This window comes from Jaculus jaculus, chromosome 5 (genome assembly GCF_020740685.1).
Source record: "Jaculus jaculus isolate mJacJac1 chromosome 5, mJacJac1.mat.Y.cur, whole genome shotgun sequence".
Taxonomy (NCBI): Eukaryota; Metazoa; Chordata; class Mammalia; order Rodentia; family Dipodidae; genus Jaculus; species Jaculus jaculus.
The window spans coordinates 169,088,122-169,112,129 of NC_059106.1; the positions used below are offsets into that span (position 1 = coordinate 169,088,122).

Below are 24,008 nucleotides of genomic sequence, written 5' to 3' on the forward strand. Positions count from 1 at the left end.
GCTAAACAGAACCTAAGTACAAAATTATTAGCAATAAGAAGTGAGAGGAAACCAGGCGTGGTGGTGCACACCTTTACTCTCAGCACTCGGGAGGCAGAGGTAGGAGAATCACTGTGAGTTGGAGGCCAGCCTGAGACTACATAGTGGATTCCAGATCAGCCTGCGCTAGAGTGAGAGCCTACGGGGGTGTGGGGAGTGAAAGGATATTCAGTTCTTTTTTTCTACTTTGGATCATTAGGGTCCTAATCCCATTAGTGCTGACTGACAGAATGATAAAAGCTGTTATTAAGTATATATTTTCTCCAACCCAGGATCTCCTAAAGCTTTATAAAATAAAATGAAATGAGTAATGTCAGTCCTGAGATCAAATTCCTGTTTTATAAAAACAAGAGTGTGAAATAAAAATTTGAAACATTACATTTAAATGGTTCCATGTGGCATCCAAGGAACATGTGTGCATTCATACAAAAAGGGACAGGCTCCTGTGCTTGTGTCGTGAATTCCAGGCAGCACGGCATGTCAGTGCAGTACTTTACATCCTCTGGCAGGGTTACTTCCAGGGATCTATTGGGAACACTGTGGAGGGGCACTTGGGTCAGGAAAAATGCCATTAGGGCTTAGGGGACAGTAGCAGGAAAGGCTTTCTGAAAGAAGATATCCCGGGGCTTGACAGATGATGGCCAAGGAAATAACCAGACAGCATAAAAAGGAGAGCCCTGGTTACTAGTAACTAGGTCCTCTGTTGTTGTAGGAGACAAAGGGGAGGGCACACGGCAGGCTGGTGTTGGGAAAGTAGCGGGCATCAGGTCATCTAAGGCATGGTTTGCCCCATTATAGAGCCTTGACATCTACTATCACGCACCTTTCCTGTAGCTTTGGCTGAGGAGGCAACTTGATTGTGTTCTAGGAATGTCACTCGGCTGTCTGCAGGGAGGCAACACTTCACAGTCCTTGTGGTAGAATCAGAGCTTGGGCATGTGTTTGCAAGCTGAGAGAAACTTGGGGAAGGGAAAAGCTGAGTGTGGAGGACGGAGCAGAGTGCTACAGGGTAGGACGGCCTGGGCCCATGAGCACGTGCAGAGAACTTGAATTTGCTCTGTGGATAAATTGGTCTGTTATAAGATAATACCTTTCATCCAGAGAAGTTGAGGGCGAGAGATGGGGCTGTGTGGTTAAGTCTCCTGCCTGCAAAGCCACAGGACCCAAGCTTGATTTCCCCATACCTATGTACAGCCAGGTGCACAGGGTGGGTGCACAAGCCTCTGGTGTTCGTTCGCAGTAGCTTGAGGCTCTGGTGCACCCCTCTCCCTCTCCTCACCTTTTCTGTCTCCCTCTTTCTCTGTCTCACTGAGCACTTTACCACCAAGCTACATCTCCCAGCCCCCAAGAGAATTATTTGTCTTGAGCTGCTTAAAAGTATTAGCATTATGACCAGAATCTCCAAAGTGAGAATAATATAGAAAATAATCAGGTTTTAGCTGGGCGTGGTGGCACACGCCTTTAATCCCAGCACTCGAAGGCAAAGGTAGGCGGATTGCTGTGAGTTTGAGACCACACTGAGAATGCAGAATGAATTCCAGGTCAGCCTGAACTAGAGTGAGACCTACCTCAAAACACCAAAAAAAAGGGCTGGAGAGATCGTTTAGCGGTTAAGCACTTGCTTGTGAAGCCTAAGGACCCTGGTTCGAGGCTCGATTCCCCAGGACCCATGTTAGCCAGATGCACAAGGGGGCGCACGCATCTGGAGTTCGTTTGCCGTGGCTGAGGCTGTGGCATGCCCATTCTCTCTATCTGCCTCTTTCTTTCTATGTCTGTCGCTCTCAAATATAAATAAATAAAAAAATAATTTAAAGAATCAGGCTTTAGTCTGATGTCTCCTAAGTTGGCCTACGTGATATGATTGTCTAAGTAAAGTTGTATCACATACCACATTTTTTTACTAGCAACTTCCATAAATATAAATAATATCCCATGGTAATTCCCTCCCTCACCCCATTTTCCCCTTTGAAACTCCCCTCTCCATCATGTTCCCTCTCCCTCTCAATCAATGCCTATTTATTTATTTATTTGCTTGCTTACTTAACTTACTTACTTGAGAGAGAGACAGGCAGACAGAGAGAATGGGCACACCAGGGCCTCTAGCCACTGCAAACAAATTCCAGGCATATGTGCCCTTGTGCATCTGGCTTATGTGGGTCCTGTGGAATTTTATTTTGATGTCTTTTCTTCCTATTATGTTGGTCTTGGGTAGGTAGTGTCACGCACTGTGAGGTCATGGATATCAAGGCCGTTTTGTGTCTGGAGAACACATGGAAAGGAGTCTTACTCTTTTGCTCTTAACCTTTTTTCCACCCCCTCTTCTGCAATGGACCCTCAGCCTTGGAAGGTATGATAGAGATATTTCAGTGCTGAGCACTCCTCTGTCACTTCTCAGCACCATGGTGCCTTCAGAGTCATCCCAAGGTCAGTGTCATCTGAAAAGAGAAGCTTCTCTAACCAAAAGTGAGAGTAGCATTAATATAAGGGTATGAACACTAAGAGAAGTGCTTACTGGGCAGTTTGGTGAATATAGTATATACATTTAGCCAGACAGCAGCAGACGTTACACCCCTAGTTCTCATGACTAACCCTGTTGTAGGTTTTCAGTATCAGGGATGTATTTCTTCCCATGGAGTGGACGTTCAGTCTAATTAGAGAGCTGTTGGTTTCTCCCATAACAGACATGCCACTATTGTACCTGTTGCCTCATTTGGCCTGGCTGGCCAAATATAAGGCTTTCAGTGTCCACTGTTGGGTATCTTCACTGGTGATTTCTCTCTCCCATTGAACTCCATGCAACGTGGCTTTTTCTAGCTTTCTGTCAGCTGGTCTACATGGAGGAGGTTTTCAGCTCATCTCCAGCAGGATTTTTCAATGACCTTTAAAATGTTTTATTGATTTATTTGAAAGAGATACAGTAAGAGAAAGAGGCCAATAGAGAAAGAAATCATAGTGTCTTCTGCAATTTCTCGCTTGAGTGTTTTAAAGTTCTCATTGTATAGATTCTTTACTTCCTTGGTTAGGTTTATTCCAAGGTACTTTATTTTTTTTTGATGCAATTGTGAATGGGAGTGAATCTCTGATTTCATCCTCTGTGTGTTTGATGTTTTTCTTTAGGATCTTGAATTGCTTAATGTTGTTGCAGTTTCCTATGCAGAGACTGAGGAATCATGTATATTTGCTCTCTAGGATTGATTTTAGCTCTGTGTGTGCTTGTATGGAGCTGAACTAAAAGAACCTTGAGCTGGCCTGAACCGCCTCCCAGCTCCCAGTCACAGCTGGGCATGGTGGCACGGATGTGGAGGCCGTAACTGCAAGGTGTGTAAACCTGAATGCTGAAAAGAAGCCTAAACCTGCCTTCTCAACTTCTTCCTCACAATCTCCCCATTCCCTGCAGCGACTCCTTTCCTTCAGTGTCTCTGCTCAGGCGCCCCGGCTCCTCTGAACTGTCCATTGTCTGGATAGAAGCGGCGTCCTCTGGTCCTCATCCTGCGTTACTCTTGAGGGTAGGGTGGTCATGCAGTGCCTCACCAGGAGCCCCACTTCCTTGTATATGTGCCCTTAGGTTGCAGTGGCTAAGGCTTTTTATGCAGAATGATGTGGCAAGATATTGCCCCTGTGTCTTAGGCATACCCAAACCCACCCCGTCCCTTTATCCAGGAAGGGAATAGTCAGCTGCCCCACTGACCTCTGTTCCGAGGTCACAAGAGTAGCTATGAATTTCCTCCTCTTACTGGTGCCACACTTGTTCCTTGCTGTTGCTCTTCTGTGGTGTTTCTACAGGTTTAGTTCAGTGCATCTCTGCCTAGTCACGTTGTGTCTGCAGAAGCCTGCAGACCCAGCCTCCCTCCTATGGAGCCTTGTCCAGTATACCTATATTGTACATATTGTATTTCAGGGCAGGAGAGATGGCTTCACAGTTAAGGCACTTGCCTAGAAAGCCAAAGGAGGGCCGGGCGTGGTGGCGCACGCCTTTAATCCCAGCACTTGGGAGGCAGAGGTAGGAGGATCGCCGTGAGTTCAAGGCCACCCTGAGACTACAGAGTTAATTCCAGGTCAGCCTGGACCAGAGTGAGACCCTACCTCAAAAAAGAAAAAAAAAAAAAAAAAAAGAAAGCCAAAGGACCCAGATTCAATTCCCCAGGACCTATGTACACCAGATGCACAAAGTGGCACATAGGTCTGGAGTTCATTTGCAGCAACTGAAGGCCCTGGCATGCTCATATTCATTTTCATTCCCTCCCTTCCTTTCTCTTTCTTAAATAAATATATAAATATAAAAATATTTTAGCTGGGCATGGTGGTGCACACCTTTAGTCCCAATACTTGTGAGGCAGAGGTAGGAGGATCGCCACGAGTTCCAGGCCACCCTGAGACTACATAGTGAATTCCAGGTCATTCTGTGCTAGAGTGCTATCTTTGAAAAATACAAAAAAAAAAAATTATTTGAGAGGGAGAAAGAAGCAGAGAGACTGAAAAAGAATAGTGGTTAAGGTGTTTTCCTGTGAAGCCTGGATGTCATTTGGAGTGGCTGGAGACCTTGGCACAACCATTCTCTCTGTCTCGGTCTCTCAAATAAGTAAAAAAAAGTTTTTTTTCAAGGCAGGGTCTAACTCTAGTCCAGGCTGACTTGGAATTAACTATGTAGTTTCAGGGTGGCCTCGAACTCATGGTGATCCTCCTACCTCTGCCTCCCGAGTGCTGGGATTAAAGGCGTGTGCCACCACGCCCAGCTCAAATAAGCAAAATATTTTTAAAAAATACAAAACACGAGGGGCTGGGGAGATAGCTTAGCGGTTAAGGCATTTGCCTGGCTGCATCCCATCTCTCTCACAAATAAATATTTAATTTAAGAAAATTGTAAAAATTGAGCACCAGCTGCTGAGTGTGAGGTGGGAGGCTGTTGACCTGCACTGACTGTCCTGTCCCGTCCCTTGATTCCAGGAGGTGGTCCCCACCTCACCCCATCCTTTCATGGGAGGTCCATCAGTCGCCATGTGCTTGTCTTTACTGAGCTCTGTCAACTGTGTTTCTTTTACCTAAAAATTTGTATTCAGAGTAAACACCCCTCCGCTCTTCATGAGTGGAACTGTAGGTTGGGGAGACAGTTAGTGGGAGGTAACTCTCTCATGTACAACTCATGTGGCCCAGAATAGCTATGAATGTGCTCCAACACAAAATCATAAACTTGCTTAAAACATATTTATTGTAACTTATGTGACTCCCAAGCAGTGACACACATCACATCTTAGAAGGTTGTACATGCGTGGGACTAATACTGGTCATAGACAATAGGGAGCCAGGAAGCATAGGATACCAGAGTTTACTCACATTGTTCCCTTGCCTAGCAATCCCAACAGCTCCAATGTTCTTGCAATCATTGAAGATTAGGAATAGTTTGAGAGAAATCACCATCTTGTCTACCTTTGCCTATTTTTTTTGTGTGTGTTTTGGTTTTTCGAGGTAGGGTCTCACTCTAGCACAGGCTGACCTGGAATTCACTATGTAGTCTCACGGTGGCCTCGAACTCGTGGCGATCCTCCTACCTCTACCCCTGAGTGCTGAGATTAATGTCGTGCGCCTGGCGCCAGCTCTTCTAACTAACTAAACCTCTGTGGTCCAATAAGCCTATTTCTTCGCACGCTAACCATCATTTTATTTATGGCTCGTGGACACGCCCCTTTGCGGGCAAACCCGACACAAATCCCTCTAGCCCCGCCCACCGCCTGCCTGGAGGCGGGGCATACCCACCAGGCCTGTTCGGATTGGTCGCCGGGGCGGAAGCGCCTTCCGTTTCCCAGCGTGCCCCGCGCAGCTGTCATGGCCGCTTCCACGAGCGGGTGAGCCCACATGGTGCACTAGCACGGTGAGCATCTGTATGCTCTCTGTCGCCCCTGGGCTTCTGCGACTTTGCACGCTGCTGGGAGACGGATACGGCCGGAGGAGCTGACGGGGATGTGGAGCCCGGAGCCGGCTGTGCTGAGGGGCTTCGCCGCCGAGGCGGAGCGGCAGCAGTGGAAGCAGGAGGGGCCGTGCGGCGCAGGTGAGAGGCGCCCCCGCCACGCGCCAGCGTCTGGGCTTGGCGCCGCTGAGCCCCGTGGTGCTGGGGGCGGGTGCCCGCACACCGCCCTGGTCCCGGCACAGCAGTGACACCTGTCAGTTAAGTCTTGGACATTCATTCACTAGCCCAGACTTGGTAATAAACACGCAGGTTAGATACGACGCTTTTAAAAAAGATCTACTTATTTATTTTAATTAAAGATTTATTTTCAATTATTTATTAGAGAGAGAATGAAAATGGGCATGCCAGGGCCTCCAGCCACTACAAAGAACTCCAGATGCGCGCTCCCCCTTGTGCATCTGGTTTACGTGGGTCCTGGGGAATCGAACCTGGGTCCTTTAGCTTTGCAGGCAAGTTCCTTCACCATTCCTGAATGGTCTTTCTAGGATGGGGTTATCTTACTGCTGATTATTTTTTTATTTTAAAGTGAGTGAGAGGGAGAGACAAGGAGAGAGACGGAGAGAGAGAGAAAGGGCACTCCAGGGGCTCCAGCCACTGCAAATGAACTCCAGATGCATGCACTACCTTGTGCATCTGGCTTACGTGGGACCTGGAGACTCGAACCTGGGTCCTTAGGCTTCGTAGGCAAGCGGCTAACCTCTAAGCCATCTCTCTAGCCCTAGATACGACTCTTTGTAGATAAAGCATCTAAATCTATTCGTTAAGTTCAAAGCCCCACAGCTTGTAAGTAGAAAAAGCTGAAATGAGGCAGCAAAAATGTAATTTTTTTTTTTTTTTTTTTTGAGGTATGGTCTTACTCTAGCTCAGCCTAACCTGGAATTCACTATTCTCAGGGTGGCCTGGAACTCATATCAATCCTCCCACCTCTGTCTCCCAAGTGCTGGGATTAAAGGCGTGTGCCACCATGCCCGGCTTCCAAAAATGTAATTTTAAATAAATATTTTGTTTTTGTTTGTTTACTTGACAGAGAAAGAGGGACATAGAGTGAGAGAATGGGCGTGCCAGGGCCTCCAGCCTCTGCAAAAGAACTCCAGATCTGTGTTCCCCCTTGTGCTTCTGACTAACGTGGGTCCTAAAGGATGGAACCTGGATCCTTTGGCCTTGCAGGCAAACACCTTAACTGCTAAGCCATCCCTCCAGTCCCCCAAATGTAATTTTTAATGAGCAATGTAGATTTACTGGGAATGAGGAAGGCATGTTTATTGTATAGGCATATCTGATTGTGGGCTTTAAGTTGGGTCCAGAAGAGAAAAATAATGGACCTATGTTTGCATGTTCACATATGTGTGCACACATAAGAACTGTTGAGAGAGGAACTTTTTGTTTAATAGTCTTTAATTTAGTGTTCTGGGAAAGTTTCATGAAGTTCAGATCTGAGATAAATGTATGTATCAAATGAAGGAGAGTTCAGCAGGAAAAATCACAGTGACACAGTTATTGAGGCAAACATGTGGCAGGATTAAGAGGACAACATTGGCCGGGTGTGGTGGCGCACGCCTTTAATCCCAGCACTAGGGAGGCAGAGGTAGGAGGATCACCGTGAGTTCGAGACCACCCTGAGGCTACATAGTTAATTTCATGTCAGCCTGGGCCAGAGTGAGACCCTACCTCGAAAAACAACAACAACAACAACAACAAAAAAGAGGACAATAATGCTTGCAGTGGCTCCATTAGGGGGTGTTGTAGGAGTCTGAAGAGCCAGAGTGAAAACTACTAAGAGTCTGGCTAAGGAAGATTTTCTGATATCAGAATCCTTGTCAGTTTTCTCATTGAAGGGCTCTAATACCTGTTATTTAAAATATTTTTATTGATTTACAATGAGAGAGAGAGGAAGAGAGAGGGAGGGAGGGAGGATATGAATGAATGAATGTGTGTGCCAGGGCTTCCTGCCACTGCAAACCAACTCCAGATGCATGTGTTACCTTAGGCATCTGGATTTACATGGGTCCTCGGGAATTGAACCCAGGCTGTCAGGTTTTGCAGGCAAGTGCCTTACCTGCTGAGCCATCTCTCCAACTCGGTTATTTTATGGCGTGACCTCCACCTTGCTGATCATAGTCAGTACATGTTAACCTCTAGTTCTGGGAGAGAGAATGTTTGTAGATGGCGTTGATGTGCTCATGGTCTGTGGTTAATGTTTAGCCAGCATTTTAAGTATATGCCTTCTTGGATATTAAAATGCTAATAGGTTGTTCTTTACAATGTGGGAAAAAATGTTCTTTTTTTTAGCATACTAGACTAATTTTTTTATATTACAGATACTGGATCATTCCTACAGTTGCTCTTGGAAGGGAGCTATGAGGCTATGTTCTTACATTCAGTGACACATCGTATTTTCAGTTCAACAACGATGGCTGAAGAAAAGATTCACAGCTACCTCGAAAAGCAGATAGTAACATTTCTGGATGGTTCGGTTGATTTAGAAGAAGTGGAAAGGTATAATTTTATTTGAGTTTTATATGGAAACACACTCTTTGAGTACTTGTAATAGTTCTAATACTTAGCAGCTCTTTGAACTCCTGGACTTGGTGGTAACTGCTAAGCTTCCAAAAGCTTAAGTCTGATAAGTTTTAGCCATAGGACAGATGTCAAATTTCACTTCCTTTTAACTTGTAAACTTGCTTTGCATGTTATTTATAGAGTGCTGAGTATTAAATCTAGCTTTAAAATATTTTTATTTATTTATTGGCAAGGGGTGAGAGAGAAAATAGGAGACTATGGCAGAGAGAGAGAGAAAAATAGAGAGTGAGAGATGGAAAAATATGAGAATATGGGTGAGCCAAAGCCTCTTGCAATCAAACTCCAGATGTATTTGTCACTTTGTTCACCTGGTTTTGTGTGGGTCCTGGGAAATCGAACTTGGGCCTTCAGGTGATACTTTGCAAGTAAGCACCTTTAACCACCTAGCCTTCTCCCTAGTTCAGCAGTGAGTTTTTTGTTTTTTCTTTCTTTCTTTCTTGATTTTTGAGGTAGGGTGTTGCTCTGGAATTCACTATGTAATCTCAGACTGGCCTTGAACTCGCAGCAATCTTTTTACCACTGCCTTCTAAGTGCTGGGATTATAGGTTTGTGCCACCATACCTGGCCAGAATTGAGTTTTAAAAAGTTGTATTTCTTTGTGCACGTGTGTGTGCGCACGTACTCGTGTGTGCATGCTAAGGTCTCTTGCTGCAACAAATGAACACCAGATGCTTGCACCTCCATTTGCATCCAGCCCCTACCCCCTTTTTTTTTTCTTGAGATAGAGTCTTGCTGTAGCCTGGGGGTGTCCTGGAATTCAGTATGTAGTCTCAGGCTGGCCTTGAACTTAGAGTGATCCTCCTACCTCTGCCTCCTGAGTGCTGGGATTGAAGGCGTGCGCCACCACACCAGGTCTTAGAATTGATTTTTGGTATTATTCTAGGAGTGTTTCAAAAAACATTCCTTGATAGCTGCTGCTTCTTTTCTTTCTCCTTTGTGTTATGCTTCAAAAATATTATTATTTATGGCTTTTTGTTTTGTTTTTGCGAGATAGGGTTTCAATCTAGTCCAGGCTGACCTGGAATTCACTATGGAGTCTCAGGGTGGCCTCGAACTCACAGTGATCCTCCTACCTCTGCCTCCCAAGTGCTGGGATTAAAGGCGTGCGCCACCACGCCTGGATTTCTTTTTTACTGACAATTTTATACATATACATGGTGCCATTTGATCATTATCCCCCCGTTACCTTCTCTTGCTCCCCTCTCACTGAACTCCCAATTCTTCCCAGCTCGTCCCTCGTCCCTCTTGCACTGTGAGGCCTTTTTCTTCCTCAGTGTTTTGTGTGAGCCAGTGAGTTTAGAGCTCAACCCATGAAATAGAAATGGGTGTTGGGTCAGTGCCTTAAGATATTCCAGGATGTCTCAAACTTGCCGTGTAGTTGAGGATTACCTTGAGCTTCTGATTCTTCCTGCTTTTATTTCCCAAATGCTTGGATTATAGGCCTGCATAACTATTCTTGTCTGGTTTATGTGGTGTTGGGGATCAAACTTGGGGCTTTGTGCTTGCTAAGCAAACATTCCTACCTATTGAGGCACATCTCCAGCATTGATCTCTCTCTCTCTTTTTTAACATACTTATTTACTTGAGAGAGAGAAAAAGAGAACGGGTGCCTATAGCCACTGCAGACGAACTCCAGATGCATGTGCCACTTTGTGCATCTGGCTTATGTGTACTGGGGAATTGAACCTTGGTCCTTAGACTTCACTGGCAAGTTCCTTAACCACTAATCCATCTCTCTAGCCCCTTTTCTGTCTTTTTAAAATTATTAAATTACTAACTTACTGAGGGACGTACAGAGCCAAGGAAAGGTACCCATGTGGCTGGAGATCCTGTGTTGAGGGCCTGGGAAAACCATGGAAAGAAAGAAAAGAGAGAGAAGTAAGTTCAAAGAGTGCTTGCCAGTTGGGAGCTGGAGGGGGTAAAGAGGCCATGTGGAGAGTCAGGGCTAGGGGGTTTTCCTCTTAGCTCAGTCTGGCCAGGCCTGCCAAGGGAAAACTAACCAGCAGCTGGAAGTTCCCATATGGTCAGGCAGCTCAGAGAGCGTGCCCTCCTCTTGCAAAGGTATTTATAACCTTATGGTAGTGGACCTTGCCTTCTGGTTCAGGTGAACTAGGACTGCTGATTGGTAAGGGCTAGGGTCTGTCGGCTGTCTCACGAAGAGGCTAGCCAAGCTCTAGGTTCTAAGCTTGACCAACCACAGTGTAAAGAAGGACCTAGGTTGCCAGTGGAAAAGCAGGTCTAGGGAACTAGGCAAGAGGCAAGAATCCAGATCATCCTTTGATCTGCAGCAAGTGCAGATTTTCTTGTCTTTTTACTTTCAGGGGCCCAGTCACTACTCCCTCTCCTTGTCTGCTCCCTCTCATTCTCTCCTCTCTTGAGAACACACTCTAACTGCTCTTAGAGGAAAGAGGACAAGACTGGTCAGTCTTTAACTGCTTCCTGCTGAATGAGGGTGTGACATACGGCAGTTAGAGTCTTTCCCAGAGAGGGGAACTATTCTAAAGGACCCTGAAAGTGTACTGATGGAGCGCAGGACGATAGTCTTGGAAGAAAATGTTGGGGGGAAAGGATGAAAGTAAGGAGCTAATGAGAAGTGGGCACACAGCAAACTGGTTGCCTTTAGGGAGTACTTGAGAGTTGAGCGTGAACTGGCTGAGATTTTCCTCCAAAACTGTTCACTGAATGGCACTGTAGTGACTGACATGGTCCAAATCTGTTCCTGTATGGCTTGAAAAACAGCTGAGATGTTAGCAGAGTTATCAGGAGTATATACACAAATTTAACTTCGATAATGGTGAAAATACCGTAGTTTATATAATTGCCTTCCAGAGTGTACCTTTTTAAATATGTCCTGGGGGTAGCCAGGACCAAAGGTTGGTACCATAGAGCTATTGTATACCATTAGGGGCTATAAAAATATATTTTTGGTTTCAGGACTTATTTAATGATGTCCTTCCTGGCACAAGTTAGAAGGGACTCACCATTGTTCCCAGTGTAAGGAAGTCTTCTGAACTAAGTGGCCTTTGGTCAGAGTCACCCCTATATATTTTAGATTTGACAATAACTATTTTAAATATCTTTCTCTTAATACAACTGAAATGACAGGCTGTTTGAGCTTATGGTGATTAGGGTTCATAGTTGTTTCTTTCCCATTTTCATATGTAGACAACAGCTGATTTTCCTGCTTGGTGTGAGCAGTTTGCAGCTTTTTGTTCAGAGTAATTGGACCGGGCCTCTTGTGGACTTGCACCCTCAGGATTTCCTGCCACCTGTTTTGTTCCAGCAGTTCAGTGAGGTATGCCTCTTGTAAATGTCTGTGTGGTTTTGTGTTAATATTTATTCTTTTCAAACTGGGGTTTGTACATTGAAAAAGAGTAAGAGCTTGTGTTCTGCATAGAACGCTTGCTTAGTGATCATATTTTCAAATACTCTGGAAGTTCCATGGCCCGTCTCAGAATCTTCAGACACTCCCATTTTCTGGAGCTCAGTTTGCTGCTGATCGTTTTGAAGCACAGGCTGTTGTCCCAGCACCTGGTGCTTAGAGCATCACTGTTGTGGCCGAGCAGCCTCGCTGCTGTGCCTGAGTGGCTCCTAGCCTTGGTGTGCTGTGTCATGAGTCCTTAGAGGCCCGGTGTAGCCATGTTCCAGGTGGTGGTGCTGACCAGCCGTACTGACCTGCAGCCGAGTCAGCAGCTTGGAGCTCCGGCTCTTCTGGAGCGCTGTGAGCTCTGGGCATAGGGCCTGCTGGGTGTGAGCTGATCCGCAAGAGAAGTGTGGTGACTTAGATGCGTCTAGTCGCCTCGATGATCTTCAATATAGCCATCATCACACACCCTGGAGAAAGGGCCCTTTATACAGCAAACAGGAACTGCCTGTGAACTGTTCACCTGGCTTCTCAGAATTTGAGTTAGACAATAATGTGACTGGAATTTAATTAGACATAGGTGTTAATGAAAAGGGAAGTACAGGGCTAGAGAGATGGTTCAGCGGTTAAAGGCTCTTGCTTACAAGGCCGGATAGCCCAAGTTTGATTCCTCAGTATCCACATAAAGTCAGATGCACAAAACGACACATATGTCTGGAGTTCATTTATAGTGGCAAGAGGCCCTGACACACCCAGTCTTCCTCTCTCTCCTTGCAAATACAAATTTTTTTTCTCTACGTAGGGTCTTGCTGTAGCCCAGGCTGACCTGGGATTCACTTGGTACTCTCAAGGTAGCTTCTAACTCAACGGTGATCCTCTTGCCTCTGCCTCCTGTGTGCTGGGATTAAAGTCATTACCACCACACCCAGCCATAATATTAAAGGAAGGAAGGAAGGAAGGAAGGAAGGAAGGAAGGAAGGAAGGAAGGAAGGAAGGAAAGGAAAGGAAAGGGCTGGAGAGATGGCTTATGATTAAAGTGCTTGCCTGTGAAGTCAAAGGACCAAGGTTCGACTCCCCAGGACCCACGTAAGTCAGATGCACAAAGTGGTGCATGCGTCTGGAGTTCGTTTGCAGTGGCTGAAGGCCCTGGCACACCCATTCTCTCTCTCTCTCTGCCTTTTTCTCTCTCTCTCAAATAAATAAAATAAATAAATAAAAATAGTAAAAACCCTAATATCAGTCATGAAGGCACCACCCTCATGACCTAGTCACCCACCAAAGATTCCCCCCACTACCATACCCTTGGGGCAGTACATTTTGACATGAACACTGGGGGACGTAAGCATTCTCTTTGGGATTTCTGTGCCTTGGACTGTATACTTTTTGGACTTCCTTGATCGTTCCAGGTTCTTCTTGAAAAGATGCTTAAAGTTTCTGTCTTTACCAGCAGTGTGTTTGGACGCTAGTGTTTGGAAGTTGGAGAGCTGATACCATAGACCTGGTGAACAGCACACCCTGTCATTCCCTGTGTTGATTCATCTTCCTTAATCGTTACGTGTAACTACTTGCACATATGTTTTGTGCTCAGGCAATATAGGTAACTGGCGCAAAATGAATTTTCCCTGTTTCCCATCCACGGCCGAGTACTGGCAGAGCTGGTGCTGGCCGGCCCCGAAAGTCGGTGTGAGAGCAGCTGGCCTCTCTCCTCTCTCATCGTAGGGTGAGCTCCTCTCCCGGCTTTTATCTCATGCAACCTGGCTTCCAGGTGTTGAATTTTCCCACTGTTAAACTGGTGAATATGAATTTTATGTGTCTTCTGTTCTCTTGACTGAGGGATTGTTTTGAAGCCAGTCTTGACCCCTTCTTTGTTTTTATTAGAAATCTGTGCCATTCTTTGTAAAATGGACCATCTCCCAAAAGCTTTGGAAGCATGCTGGAACTCAGCTGGAACGGTGGTGCCATGTCCCAGGGTTAAGAGCGTATAGATGAGCGTTTATCTTTTCCATGATTGGATTTGGGTTATAGTAGGAACCTTCCCTATTAATTTGTTTCTTTATTCATCCACTCACTTTATTATTAGTTTTGGTTTTTCGAGGTAGGGTCTTGCTCTGTCCCAGGCTGACCTGGAACTCACTATGTAGTCTCAGGGTAGCCTTGAACTCACAGTGATCCTCCCACCTCTGCCTCCTGAATGCTCGGATTAAAGGCATGCGCCACCATACCAGGCTAGTGTATTCACTTTTTATGTAGTTCCTATTCTTGGAGTTCTCACAAGATACCTCAAATTCATCATGTCCATGACTGAATTCCTGGGACAGTTCTTATCAAACCAACTCTTTATTGTCTGCACCTCGCTTATCCGCCTATCCACACTACCACATGATCATTGAGTCAGCCAGGAGGCTAGAAGCCTCGCAGCTTGTTCTCATGCTTAGCACAGCACTGGCCTTGCTGAGGGTCAGGACGGTAGAGAGACATGTGAGAAGGCAGTGTGGGCTTGCCGCAGGGACACAGTGGACTGAGAGACAGCCTGCTCTTAACCCGAGCACTGGGATTAAAGGTGTGCGCCACTACACCCGGCCTTCTTGAAACATTTCATGTCATTTCACTCACAAACCCAAGGGCATGTGGAGTACCATAATGTCAGTCATTGCATCAAACAAACAAAAAATGAATCTTTTATTGTTATTTCATCTCAGCTTGTAAACCTTTCAGATCAAAAGACTGGATACAGCTGTCCTGAGCCTGCTTGTTCTAGATGGTGAATCCATCTACAGCCTGACCTCGAAGCCTATCCTACTGTTGCTGGCACGCATTATCTTAGTGAATGTTCGGCACAAACTGGCAGCTGTCCAGGTAAGACAGGGCAAGGGTCTGTGAGGGTCATAAGCAGATGTGACTTATGTACCTTTTAGCATCTAACTGTAGGTGTGACGTTGAAAGGGTCCTGATATATTTAGCTTTCTCTTTGAGTTACATAATTTTTTTTTTAAGATTTTTTATTTATTTATTTGAGAGCGACAGACACAGAGAGAAAGACAGGTAGAGGGAGAGAGAGAGAATGGGCGCGCCAGGGCTTCCAGCCTCTGCAAACGAACTCCAGACGCGTGCGCCCCCTTGTGCATCTGGCTAACGTGGGACCTGGGGAACTGAGCCTTGAACCGGGGTCCTTAGGCTTCACAGGCAAGCGCTTAACCGCTAAGCCATCTCTCCAGCCCCAAGTTACATAAATTTTTTTTGAATGTGTCTGTGGTGTACATGTGTGTATGGTGTTTGTGTGTGGGGGCACATGTGTGGGCACGTGGAGACTAGAGGATAGCTTCAAGTGCCATCCTTAGGTGTGCTACCCACCTGTTTTTGAGACAAGGTGTCTCGTTGGCCGAGAGCTCATGGATTAGAGTAGTCACCCCCAGGGATCTGCCTGTCTTGGATTTCCCAGTGTTGGGATTGCAGGTGCATGCGACTCACCTTCATGCTTGCCAGGCAAACTCTTCACTGACTGGGCTGTCTCCTCAGTCCCTGAGATACTTAATTTTAAAACGTCATGAAAACAAACCAAAAGTTTTCTTGTGAGAATAATCTTGTATAAAATGAGATTGTATTGAGTCTCTTTAATAGGAGAGAGAGAAAATATGTGTAAATGTTTATTCTTGGAATCTTTTTTTTTTTTAATTTTTATTTATTTATTTATTTGAGAGCGACAGACACAGAGAGAAAGACAGATAGAGGGAGAGAGAGAGAGAGAGAGAGAGAATGGGCGTGCCAGGGCCTCCAGCCTCTGCAAACGAACTCCAGACGCGTGCGCCCCCTTGTGTATCTGGCTAACGTGGGACCTGGGGAACCGAGCCTCGAACTGGGGTCCTTAGGCTTCACAGGCAAGCGGTTAACCGCTAAGCCATCTCTCCAGCCCTATTCTTGGAATCTTAAGTAAACTTTGAAAACATAGAAAATGTCCTTTGTGGGCTGGGAAATGACTCAGTTAATAAAGTTCTGGCCATGTAAGCATGAGGACCAGAGTTCTGATCCCCAACACCCCTGTAAAAGCTGGGTGGGCATGGCAGTGTGCTTGTCACCCCGTTGCTTGGAGGTGTAGTCAAGGGGTCCCCATGGCAAGCTGACTCGCTACACTCACCTGTTGGCAGCCCCTGGGTTCAAGTGAGGACACTGTTCAATAAAGAGAGAGTGATTGAGGAAGATGCCTCATGTCAGCCTCTGGCCTCCATGTGGGAACACAGCACACACGACAGAACATCACGTAGGTGCTTTTGTAACTTCCGAGGAGGGAGCCTGGCCGTGAGGATGCGGGACGTCTGAATTCCTGGCTTCTGGCTCACATTCAGCTGTGCTTGTAATTTGGGTTAGTTTAGTAGTGCATTTGTTTACTATTTGTTGTGTGGTTTCTTCCTGCCCCTCCTTTTTTCTCTTTCTTTTCTGAGGTAAGGTCTCATATGGAACTTACTCTGTAGCCCCATGCTGCCTTAAGCTCATGGTTCTCCTCCTACCTCAACCTCCCTAATGCTGGGACTAAAGGGGGTGTGTGCCACCATGCCTGGTCATGGAATGTGGTTTTTTTAAGGTCACATAAGAAGTATTGAGGAGAAAACTGTACTCACAAGAAGCCGACATGCTGCAGGAGCCTCAGAAACCACTGAGAGATAGAAAGGTCTCTGGAGTGCAGAGGGTGTTGTCAGCTCTGGCTTGGTCTGAGTGGCGACTTCTCGGCTCTGCCGTTGAGAAGGCTACGCTCGCCCTTCTCATGGTGCTGAAAGTTGAGCCTCGTGTCTTAGCACACGGGGAGCTGAGCTCTCTCCCCAGTGCTCTAACCCCTTCCTAGTGTGCCTAGGCCGGCCTTAAGCTGTAGCCCAACCAAGCCTCGATCGTGATCCTTCTGCCTCAGGCTCCCTCGTAGCTTGGATTACAGCTCTCTTGCACCAGCCTTCGCTAGAAGAGGACCCTGTAATCAAATGAGAAATTCAAGTGTAAAAATACCTTTGAGCCAGGCACCATCAGTCCCTGCAATGGGGCGTGTGAGTTGCAAGTATTGCCAGAGTTCAAGGCTAGCCTGGGGCTGTAGAGTGAGTTCAAGGTCAGCCTGGGCTGTAGTGGGACTCTACCCTGAAAGCAAAACAAACCACAAAAAGTACTTTTGGTAGCTAGGCATGATTTTATATTAGTAATATTGTTATAAAAAGAAATTAGGGGCTGGAGAGATGGCTTAGCAATTAAAATGCTTGCTTGCAAAGCCAAAGGACCAAGGTCTGATTCTCCAGGACCCACATAAGCCAGATGCACAAGGTGGAGCATGCGTCTGAAGTTCATTTGCAGTGGCTGAAGGCCCTGCTGCATCCATTGTCTATTTGCCTGCCTGCCTCCCTCTCCCTTCCTGTCTCTCTCTCTCTCTCTCAAATAAATAAAATAAATAAAAAGGGAAAATTAATTCCTCATACTTTTATATGATATAATTTAATTTAGCATAGTTAATTGGTTATTTTGTCTTTTTTTTTTTTTTTTTGGTTTTTCAAGGTAGGGTTTCACTATCTCAGGCTGACTTGGAATTTACTATGTAACCTCAGGGTGGCCTTGAACTCACGGTGATCCTCCTATCTTTGCCTCCCAAGTGCTGGGATTAAAGGTGTGCGCCACCATGCCCGGCATGTCTTTATTTTTCATTTTTGGCAGAGGTAGGAGTGAGTTCAAGGTCAGCCTGAAACTACAAAGTGAGTTCCAGGTCAGTCTGGACCAGAGTGAGACCTACCTCAAAAAACAAACAAACAACAACAACAAAATATTCTAAATTGTAGTTCAGCTATGAATAATTTCTTTCTTTCTTTCTTTTTTTGGTTTTTCGAGATAGGGTTGCACTTTAGCCCAGGCTGACCTGGAATTCACTATGTAGTCTCAGGGTGGCCTTGAACTCATAGTGATCCTCCTACCTTTGCTTCCCGAGTGCTGGGATTAAAGGTGTGCACCACACCCGACTCCCTTTTTCTTAATGTTCTGTAATTTTAGCTTACACTTTGCTTTTTCCTAGAGCCTTCCATGGTGGACATTGAGATATGTGAATATCCATCAGCAATTGCTTGAGGAACGTTCACCTCAGCTGTTTTCTCTTGCTGAAAAATGTATTGATCAAGGTATGTAGCAGAACTTACTGTCTTTGTGTGTGGTGTGTGTGTGTTCCTGTGTGTGACTGTACACGTGGGTCGTGGTGTGTATGTGGAGGGAAGAGGACAACTCCAAGTGCTGGTTTTTGCTTCCCACCTACTTTGAGGCACGGTCCCTTGTTCATTGCCGCAGATGCCAGGCTGGGGCCTTGAGCCTCCAGGCCTGTCCTGTCTGCGCCTCCCACCTTGCTGGAGCGCTAGGGTCACAGAGGCCTGCTACTGAGTCTGGCTCTGTGTGAGTTCAGTTGTCAGGCTTACTCAGCAAGTGCTTTACCCACTGAGCCATCTTGCCAGCCCTGTTAGCAGGTTCTGTTTGTCTGTTTTAGAGACAGGGTCTTGCTTTGTCCGCCTGGCTGGGCTGGACTCACTGTGATGTGCCAGGCTGGCTTGAAAGATAATTCTGCCTAGACAAATATTGCAGATCTTGTCTGCCATGTCCAGTTGAAGAGACTTTGTTGCTGTTGTTTTCGAGGTAGGTCTCACTCTAGCACAGGCAGACCTGGAGCTTGCTCTGTAGTTCCAAGCTGGCCTCAAGCTCATGGTGCTTCTCCTACCCCTGCTTTCCGAGTGCTAGGGTTTAAGGGGTGCACCCCACACATGGCTTTAAGAGATTTTTATTTGACATGTAGTTTTATTCTATTTTCTTGGCTGAGACATTTCATATTTTCTTTGGTAGATAATTATGGCTTTTTACTTTAAGTAGGGTGTGGTGGTATACTCGTTAAATATTACTTATTTATTTGTAAGGAGAGAGAGAGAAGAAAGACAGAGAGAATGGATGCACCAGGGCTTCTAAATGAACTTCAGACATATGTGCCTCTTTGTGCATCTGCCTTTATGTGGGTAATGGGGAATTGAGCCTGGGTTGTTAGGCTTTGCAGGCAAGAGCCTTAACTGCTGAGCCATCTCTCCAGCCCCCTATTACAGCTTTTTAGTATATATATATTTTAAATTTTTGTTTATATTTATTTATTTGAGAGCTACAGACAGAGAGAGAGAGAGAATGGATGGGCCAGGGCCTCCAGCCACTGCAAATGAACTCCAGATACATGCGCCCCCTTGTGCATCTGGCTAACATGGGTCCTGGGGAATTGAGCCTTGAACTGGGGTCCTTAGGCTTCACAGGAAAGCACTCAACTGCTAAGCCATCTCTCCAGCCCTTTTTAGTATATTTTATTTATTTAATTTGTTTGAGAGACATAAAAAGGTGGCGGGGCGGCGGGGGGGGGGGGAATAGAAAGGGAGGGGATGGGTGTGCCAGGGCCTCCAGCTGCTGTAAACAAACTGTAGATGCATGCGCCCCCTTGTGCATCTGGCTTACGTGGGTCCTGGAGAATCAAACTGGGATCTTTTGTCTTTGCAGGCAAATGCCTTAACCGCTAAGCCATCTCTCCAGCCCCCAATATTATGGCTTTTTAAAAAATACTTTTTTTTTATGAGAGAGAGAGAGAGAGAATTGCCGCCCCAGGGCCTCTAGCCTCTGTAATGGAACTCCACCCGTGTGCACCAGCTTGAACACATGAGCCCCCTGGTCGTTGGGCTTATGTGGCTTTGAAAGGATGATTGCCTCTATCTTTTCTGTTTTGTTTTCTGAGGTAGGGTCTCACTGTAGCCCAGGCTGACCTGGAATTCATTCTGTAGTCTTATGAGGCTGTCCCACTCAGTGATCTTCCTACCTCTGCCTCTTGAGTGTTGGAATTAAAGACATGTGTCACCACACCTGGCTCAATTTTTGTTTTATTCTAGGATAGGACTATGTAGACATGCTAATCTTAGATAAGATGGATCTGTAGATAAGATTTAAAAAGAACATAAGGAAAATATTCAACTAGTGTAATATTTTTTTTTAATTTTTTTTTTTTTTTAGTGTTTTTTTTTTTTTTTTAATTTTTATTAACATCTTCCATGATTATAAAATATATCCCATGGTAATTCCCTCCCTCCCCACCCCCACACTTTCCCATTTGAAATTCCATTCTCCATCATATTACCTCCCCATTACAATCATTGTAATTACATATATACAATATCAACCTAGTAAGTACCCTCCTCCCTTCCTTTCTCTTCCCTTTATGTCTCCTTTTCAACTTACTGGCCTCTGCTACTAAGTATTTTCATTCTCACGCAGAAGCCCAGTCATCTGTAGCTAGGATCCACATATGAGAGAGAACATGTGGCGCTTGGCTTTCTGGGCCTGGGTTACCTGACTTTCAACTAGTGTAATATTTAATCAGTAAAACAATTGACTTGTTTATCGTTTAAACCAAGTCTTTGTGGTTTTGTAAGATTTTAGTAGTGTCAGTTTGTGGAGCTGGGGAAACAGTGGTAGGTCAGAGTTTCTACATCGTAGGCATATTAAAAGCTCTTCTGGCAGGTGTGCTGGTCATGCGTTTAGTCCCAGCAGTAGGAGGCTGAAGAAGGAGGATTGCTGTGAGTTCAAGGCCAGCCCAAGACTAATTCCAGGTCAGCCCAGTCTAGAGCAAGACCCTACATTGAAAAACCAGAAAAAAAAAAGATTCTGGCCAGGCATGGTGGGACACTCTTTTAATTCCAGAACTCAGGAGGCAGAGGTAGGAAGATTGCCATGAGCTCAAGGCTAGCCTGGGACTACAGAGTGAGTTCCAGGTTGGACTGGGCTAGAATGCGACCCTACCTGAAAGAACAAAACAAATTGTTCTGCTCTGGAATGTGTCTGACTTGATTTGACAGACGATAGCTGATTGGTTGTTTTACTAAGTGTATCACTCATAGTCCCACATACTTAAGGGCTGAAGCAGTGGAGCCCAGAAGTTCTGGGGGGAGGGGGTAGGTCTCGCTCTAGCCCAGGCTAATCTGGAATTCCACTATGTAGTCTCAGGCTGGCCGCCTACCTCTCCCAAGGCTAGGATTAAAGGCTTATGTAACCACACCTGGCTTGTTTTATATTTTTGAGCAAATTTAGTCCACTGAACTAAATTTGTTAAAAACTAAATAAACTAATGTTTATTTCCACTAAAGCTGTACACAACTCTATGGTATGAACTCTTTAGAACTGAGGTTTTTTATTATTAATAAATTTTTGTATTTAAAAATATTTTATTATTATGAGAGAGAGAGAGAGAGAGAGAGAGAGGGAGGGAGAGAGAGAGGGAGAGAGAGAGAGAGACTTTTCTAGCCTCTGCAAATGAATTCCAGATACAGCTGCCACTTTGTGCATCAGGCTTTACCTGGGTCCTTTGGCTTTGCAGGCAAGCGCAAGAGAAAGGGAGAGAACTGGTCACCAGGACCTTAGCCACTGCAGTCACGCTCCAGGTGCTTGTGCCGCCTACTGGGCATGTATGACCTTGCCCTTGCATCACCTTTGTGTGTCTGGCTTACATGGGATGTGGAGAGTTGGACATGGGTCCCTAGAATTTGCTGGCAAGAGCCTTAAATGCTGTGCCATCTCTCCAGCCCAAGAATATATTTGGAGCTAAGTGTGGAGGCTCACGTCTCTAATCCCAGCACTTATGAGGTAGAGGTAGGAGGATCACCATGCGTTTGAGGCCTTCCTGAGACTACATAGTGAATTCCAGGTCAGCCTGGATTAGAGTGAGACACTATCTTGGAAAAAAATATTGTTTTAATTATTTTATTTATGTATTTATGAGAGTGAGAGATTGGGTATGCCAGGTCCTCTAGCCACTGCAAATGAATTCCGGACACATGCGCCCCCTTGTGCATCTGGCTTCCATTGGTACTGGGGAATCCATCCTGGGTCCTTAGGCTTCACAGGCAAACACCTTAACCGTTAAGTCATCTCTCCAGCCTAAAAATATGTATTTAAATTGTGTGTGTATGAGAGAGACAGAGAGAGAGAGAGAATGTGATTGCAGACGGGTGCACCAGGCAAGGACCTCTTGCCATGCACGTCACTTTGTGAGTGTGGCTTTACATGGGTGCTGGGGAATGAACCCAGGCTGACTAGCTTCTCAAGCAGTTTCCTTTGACCACTGGGTCCTTCCTACCTTTTTTGGTGTGTGAATGTAGTATGTGTGGTGTGTGAATATATAATGTTTGCATGTGTATGTGCCACACATGAATGCATGTGTGTGGAAGTCAGAAGAGAACGTTAATACTCTCCAGTGTCACTCTTCCTCACTTCCTTTGAGGCAGAGACTTTGAACCTGGAGCTTGCATCCTTGTTTGGCTAGATGAACTCAGCTGTCCCCTCTGCCTCTGCCTCCCCTTTGCTCAGGTGACAGGCATGTACTGCCCTACTTGGCTCTGTCACTGGGTGCTGGAGATTGAGCCCAGGTTCTCGTTCTTGGACAGCAAGTACTCTTATACACAGAGCCATTTCTGTAGTCTTGAGTTTTATTTATTTTTTTTCTAACTCATTTCTAATTAGAATTGTTCTTAGGAAAAGTAGTTAGAGTTGTGTGAGGTGGCGCATGCCTTTAACCCCAGCTCTTGGAAGGCAGAGGTAGGAGGATTGCCATGAGTTCAAGGCCACCGTGAAACTACATAGTGAATTCCAGGTCAGCCTGAGCTAAAGTGAGAAAAAAAATGAAAGAAAGAAAGGGATGAAGGAAAAAGTAGTTAGTACGTATTTGTTCAGGAGTAACAGCTCACACTCACTAACATTGGACAACTTTATGGGGAGAAGTTGCAGGAGTCCATGTTAAGAAGGCAGTGGTGGTGTTATCTGAGAGTGCCCTATGCCTTCATAAGAACTTTTTTCTGAATTAACTTTGGAAGGTTTTGTTTGTTTGTTTTGGTTTTTCGAGGTAGAGTCTCATTCTAGCACCACCAACCTCTGCCTCTCAAGTGCTGGGATTAAAGGCCTGAGCCACCATGCCTGGCTGTTTGTTTTTGAGGTAGGGTTTTGCATAGTGTGAAAGATGGAAATTTTTGGAAAACTGATCTTATACCTGTATGCGAGGCTTTTGAGTCTGGTGGTGGTGTGGCACTCTTTTCAGAATAGAAGATGAAGTGGGGCTTAGGAATTAAGACTTGATGTTCCTAGTTTCAGTAAATGAGAGGTGTGTGCATTAATTTCTCTGCCTTGATGCCCCACGGTTTCAGATGAAGTAAGACATCTTTTATAAGCAAGCAGTGCAGGAGACAATCTTGTACTTTATGAAACTGGGGAAAGTTCTGTAACCAGGGATGAGTTGAATGTCATTTATAATATTGGCAGCAAAGTTGATTTTTTTCTAGAGGACAAGGAAAGCCTTTGGAAGAGAATGGAATTAGATTCTGTGAGCCAGGTAAGTGCTTCGGGAGGCTGAGGTAGGAGTGGTGCTCGGAATTTGATGGCAGCCTGGGCTGGAGTGAGTTCCAGGTCGGCTTAGGCTGGAGTGAGAGCCTGCCTCAAACTAAAACACAAGAACCCCACCTCAGCCCATTAATTATTATTATTTTTTTACTTTGCTGCTTTTTTCTTTTCATTAGTTATACTGCACAGGCTACTATATGCTTTATTATACTTTCCTGGAAAATTCCTTATTGAATAAAAAGGTCAGGTATTATTGGGAAATTTAATTTGAGACAATTACTATAAAGTTACATTTTTTTCCTTTTCATATTACCCCACATTACATACATGTGCACTTGTGACTAATCTTCCTAATGATGACTAACCCTTAAACTTATGAAGAGAAGAAAAGAAAGGGAGCTTGGAAATGACCCCCATGGGTAAGAGCACCTGCTCTGCAGACATAGGACCTGACTTTCATCTCCAGCACCCACATAAAAAAGCTGGGCATGGCATGGCCACACACCCCTGTGACCCCAGCACTGAGGTGGCTGGAGACAGGATGATGACCGGGGCTCTCTGGTAACCGGTCCAACCAGAGTGGAGAGCTTCAGGGCTAGTGATAGAGACTTTGTCTCAGGGAAACCAGACCAAAGTACAAAGACGTGGACATCTGGTATC

At 45.4% G+C, this 24,008-nt stretch overlaps 1 protein-coding gene across 2 annotated transcripts in view; it reads left to right on the forward strand.

Annotated features, from left to right (window-relative positions):
- Positions 1 to 5,843: 5,843 nt before the first annotated feature.
- Ttc27 (tetratricopeptide repeat domain 27) overlaps positions 5,844 to 24,008 on the forward strand; it is a 125,862-nt gene continuing 107,697 nt past the window's right edge. The window contains exons 1-5 of one of the 2 annotated variants that reach the window (XM_004667337.2): positions 5,844 to 6,082; positions 8,320 to 8,497; positions 11,747 to 11,876; positions 14,661 to 14,801; positions 17,977 to 18,079. In XM_004667337.2, coding sequence (XP_004667394.1) covers positions 5,995 to 6,082; positions 8,320 to 8,497; positions 11,747 to 11,876; positions 14,661 to 14,801; positions 17,977 to 18,079 — 640 coding nt within the window. In that variant the 5' untranslated portion in view covers positions 5,844 to 5,994. Of the gene's footprint in view, positions 6,083 to 7,175; positions 7,212 to 8,319; positions 8,498 to 11,746; positions 11,877 to 14,660; positions 14,802 to 17,976; positions 18,080 to 24,008 lie in introns of those variants that run through there. The other variant, XM_045151126.1, reaches the window with a different exon arrangement.